The sequence below is a fragment of the Phanerochaete carnosa genome, assembly GCF_000300595.1.
Source record: "Phanerochaete carnosa HHB-10118-sp unplaced genomic scaffold PHACAscaffold_239, whole genome shotgun sequence".
In the NCBI taxonomy this organism is placed as follows: domain Eukaryota; kingdom Fungi; phylum Basidiomycota; class Agaricomycetes; order Polyporales; family Phanerochaetaceae; genus Phanerochaete; species Phanerochaete carnosa.
This window is the reverse complement of record NW_006767866.1, coordinates 1-4,520: the sequence shown is the minus strand read 5'-3', so window position 1 is coordinate 4,520 and position 4,520 is coordinate 1. Positions and strand designations below refer to the sequence as shown.

The 4,520-nt window shown below is 51.4% G+C and overlaps 1 protein-coding gene across 1 annotated transcript; it reads right to left on the bottom strand.

Moving 5' to 3' along the window:
- Positions 1-362: 362 nt before the first annotated feature.
- On the bottom strand, positions 363-2,299 carry PHACADRAFT_266071 (uncharacterized protein). Its single transcript, XM_007402558.1, has 10 exons — positions 2,086-2,299; positions 1,994-2,028; positions 1,789-1,940; positions 1,613-1,676; positions 1,458-1,555; positions 1,302-1,401; positions 1,046-1,186; positions 970-985; positions 768-910; positions 363-711 (listed from the first exon to the last, which is right to left on the bottom strand). Exons 1-9 carry the CDS (start codon positions 2,130-2,132, stop codon positions 823-825), a joined length of 741 nt encoding a protein of 246 aa, XP_007402620.1. The 5' UTR covers positions 2,133-2,299; the 3' UTR covers positions 363-711; positions 768-822.
- Positions 2,300-4,520: the final 2,221 nt, after the last annotated feature.

The window sequence follows — 4,520 nt, the reverse complement described above, 5'->3', positions numbered from 1 at the left end:
TATCTAGCCAGAGCGGGCCTTTCCTCGGCGCGGTCTCGATATATCTTGCCAGCCTCTGACAGAGCGATGGCGTGCAGCTCGCGGTGTGTTTATCAAACGCGGCGTCTCGTACGTCTGCAGGCCCGGCTGCGCCGGTAGCGGAGTATCCTGCAGCTAGTTATATTAAGACTATAGGCGGGACAAGCTCGAAGGTGTGGTGCGAATTCTGCGTGGAAACAATCTGAGTGAACTTAGTGTTCGTTGAAGGTTGCCATTGAGGATAATTACTTGCTGCGTAGAGACGTAGTGGTAATGCTACCACACTTTGCATATTTCCACGCATTGCAGAGCCTGACGGCATGCTAATCAATTGGCCATCCAATATTGTAAGCTCCGAATTTTTCTTACTGGCGTAAGTTACAATATCACTGTCGGCTTAGAACAGAGCATGCTCTAGACTCTAGCACAATAACAGACACTGGCTCACGCTTCAGCACTAGCCTCACGATGCTCTTCCTCGTCCACTCCTGGTGCGTCATCATCTTCGTCGCAGGATTCATCGCTCCAGCCACCCCGCGGCGTGCCGCCTATATTGCCCAGCCGATCTGCCGGCGTTCTAAACTGCAGTGTCGATCGTCCTTGTCGTCGATCACTCATGTCCATGGTGTAGTCCGACGTTGCCGACCCGGCCGTCCGGAGGTTAATCATGAAGCGGCTGATGAGCACCGAGGGCTGCGCGGCCGGTTTATGGGTACGAAAGAGCAAGCTAAACGTCGGCTGGTACGCACCATGTTCGTCGTTAGCGTGCCCACAAGCGATATCGCTATATTCTTGAGCTTGACATCAGCTATCAACCCCGTGCACGTGTCGGGGACGTACCGCAGAGTTGCCGTCCGTCAGCAGTTGGGTTATATTCATCGCTAGCAGAGCTCTATACCCATTGCGGCTTGTTAGATATCCTTTCTGACACGGATCTATCGTCACACTCACATGAAATAGAGAGTACCTGTGTAGGTAGCTAGGTTTCAGCAGCGCGAAACGTGAAGGCGCGCAGACAATTACTGACCATCGCGCAGCAAGCACGTTGTCAGTGATACCTTGATGTTGAGGCGACGGGTAGTCTTCCAATTTCCAAATGTCTTGATCCATGTTAGGACGAGCACGATGGTGTCGGCGAGGACGAGTGAGCCGCGTGTGATATACATGACTGTAAGCAGGCATCATCAGTGTTTCCGGCCTTTTAAAGTGATCTGACCTCAGAACGTACATCTATATTGCGAAATTTAGTTTTATCAAAGTCAAACGACGAGATTTGGGCACTCACATGTTGAATGTTCGCGCAGAGAACATATGCTCCTGGATGCATGTCATTCCGGCGAGCGGGTCTTGAAAGGATCCGTACTTCGACTCCACAATGTTGTACTGAACAGAGGCGTCAACCAGAGAATATAAGTGGTTTTAGAAGAGGTGGACCGCACCAGATTCGTCACGAACGGCACCATGCTCAGTGCGAATATCGTCAGTGACCAGACATAGCTTCTGTCCCCGATTGCAAAGACACGCAGGGCGGAAAAGACTAGTGTCTGAAAGTCAGCGACCATTTTTTGATTTGAGAAGACAGTGCGAGGCATACGTGCGACCTGGAAAAACTGAACGAGAGTGACTATCCAGCTCACGATTTCGAGTGGCGCGCAGCTGTGTGTCAGGATTCGGTAAGTAACCCGTTACTTATGGGCCCCAGGCAGGCTGCACTTACTCCTATAACAGATATTGTCACATATTACACGTAGTTAAAGGCAGAAGGCTTACATTCTGGGTTGCCGGAGCAAGTTCCAGGGCGACGGTGAGGAGCATACACCACCGTACAGAGCAGAAAAGTATATCGGTTGCAGTGACGGGTCTCTTCCAGATGATATTAATCTCATCACCCATAGTGATCAGGAATTCGTAGACAACGAGGGCTAAGAAGCAAATAGTGTGCGAGTGGCGCAACGGAAGCAAGGGATGCACTTACACGCGGCAGCTGCAGAGATATAATCACTCGTGGCGCTGGAAGGCGGGGATATGAGTATTGTGTCGTGAAGTGCAAACAGGAGTGATACTTGCAGCTGCGAGTAGGCCTGTACAAGAGCCTGGTATGATTGTGCCGACATATTAGATGTGGAGAAGCGTGGAGACGGGTTATGTTGAGAGTGGGCTACTACTTGTACAGATTATGAGCGAGTTGGCTGTCTGTCTGTCAGCATTTATATTGTGATTTCTTCCACATTTGCAACGTTTTCCGGTAACGTTTCGTGAATGATTACTAAGGGCTTCTGAAAGCACCGGCACTGGAGAGGCGGTGTGCGAACCTGTATATAGCTTGGCCTCGTCGCGAGCGAAGCCATACTGAAGCAGCAAAGAAGTCAGAAATTAATACTCTGATGCGCTGAAATGCTGTTAGTATGCTTTAGAACTGCAGAGACACGATTCAGTGCCATCCATGTTCCCAGCCAGTGCCATCTGCTCCGTTCATGTCGTGTCCGCAACTAGTTAACTCCCGCATGTGCAATCAAATTGCATCGCACAGCATCAAAGACTGTGTGATTATCCGATAGAAGAAGAAGCTTCCAAGCCTTCGACGTCCACGCCAGGATACAGGCATGATAGCGATAGCCGGGAATTGCCTCAAGAGAAGCGCTTGCTGAGTCGCGTCGCTTGTCGTCCGGAAGAGGAAGGCACTCTGGATTGGGGCATTATATTTGCATTCTGAATAGCAGGCCTGCTCGTCGCGACTGACACCAAGCATCCGCTGCGACCCTGTCGCGTCGACGCGTCAGCTCCGGCTCGCGGACGTGTAGATAGATAGATAATAAGGGACTTCCTTTTGCCCTTAGCCATCAACGTCGCGATCGCTAATCATCCACCCTGATTCATATTGAACGGCGTTCTTGCAGCACTTGGGCTTATTTGACAGCTGGGACTGTGCGGAGATTTCCAGGCTCTAGTGACCCCTTCAACGATCTCAAGCGGCGGCAGGTACTCCCCGACAATGCTGTGTGAAGCCGTGTCGCCGCAGAGGGTAGAACTGTTGTGGACGCCCGTACAGGCCTATCGGTGGCACTGTAGGTCTGTTACAGACCTCTATTTTCCGTGCAAGCACGGGTATCGCTCTGTTGTTGGCCATATCATAACGTGACATATTAACGGGGATTTAGGAACAGTGGATGCGCTTCTTCCTAGATATGAAAGAGCGAGTCACTGGCAGTTCGATTGGAATGGACGTAAGCTTCAGAATCGTGTGTGACCCCTAGCACTCATACTGAGGCCACTCATGGCATCAAAAATGGCCTCTTTCGCAAGGAAAATGGTTGCTAATCGTCATGCTAGCTTGGATGATGATGAAGCAGAACGGAGAGCGCAGATGAGAGGCGGGGACGCACCCTAACATGCCTTCTGGTTTACGAGGCTAGCCTTCTGGGATACGCGGTGGTGCCCCTTTTCGGAACAGTGATGCGAGCCAAGGCGCACCAGGTCAATGAAATGTCTAGCTCACGAAACTGAGGGTCGATGAGACAATGTGCCCGCCGAGCGCACTGGCGCAACCGTGCGACAGAGATCAGATAAGATACGACGGCTCAATCTACTTGGCACGTGATTCTTGCGTGCCGATGATGCCGAGTCTCGACAGGCCTATTTTAACCCGAAGAACCAAGCCACAACTTGAGTCAAGCCACAAGAGTCAAGCCACAAGAGTCCTACGTCCTTGCCTTTACTCTCACCGACAAGAAGGGCGCATGTAACATGCTCTGGCGGGGCAGGAGGCTGGCGAGGCTGGCGGGTAGCTCGCATCTGTGAATGCCGCCGAGTTGCAGCCGTTGTACGTGCTCTACAGCTCGAAAGCTTGTACGCCGAAAGGGTTAGCGTAAAGGATCACTTCTACCACCGCTTGCCAAGGTATTTCAGTACCTCAAATCGTCTGATCGCGGCTCATTTAGTACTCTCCTAGATCTCAGCGATACGATCTGTACGCTCGGCTCGGTAGCGGGGAATCTGCATACAAACTCAGATGAGCCTACAGTTACCATCATCGCCTCGTTCGAAGGACATCCCGCCAATAATACCGCACACTTGTTCGAACAGCTTTCAAGCCTCGTAAGCAAGGGACTCTAAGGAGGTATCATACGTCGTCTTCGGCTACAGCAGCCATGACTGAGCTCTGACATAGCAGCGCATCTCGACGTTATGCAATAACCTGCTTGCTGAGCGTGACACTAATCGCATCGTTCTTCGCGGCAAGGGAAATTCTGGCTCTCAGGGCTTCTTCAAAGCGTTCGAGATGTGGGAGACGGCGCTATGGGAGGGGCTTCACATGGTCCGTGTCTTCTTACTCTGTATTATGATGATTCGTCATTGAACATTCTGTCTGTAGCTGTATGGGACGACTAGTTCGGCGGAGCAAAATATGAGATACAAATCAAGGCTGTTGATCCGGGTGCTAACGATGTACTCATCCTCCGCAACCGGATACCGCCCTTGGGACTGCCAGACGGCACTCAAGA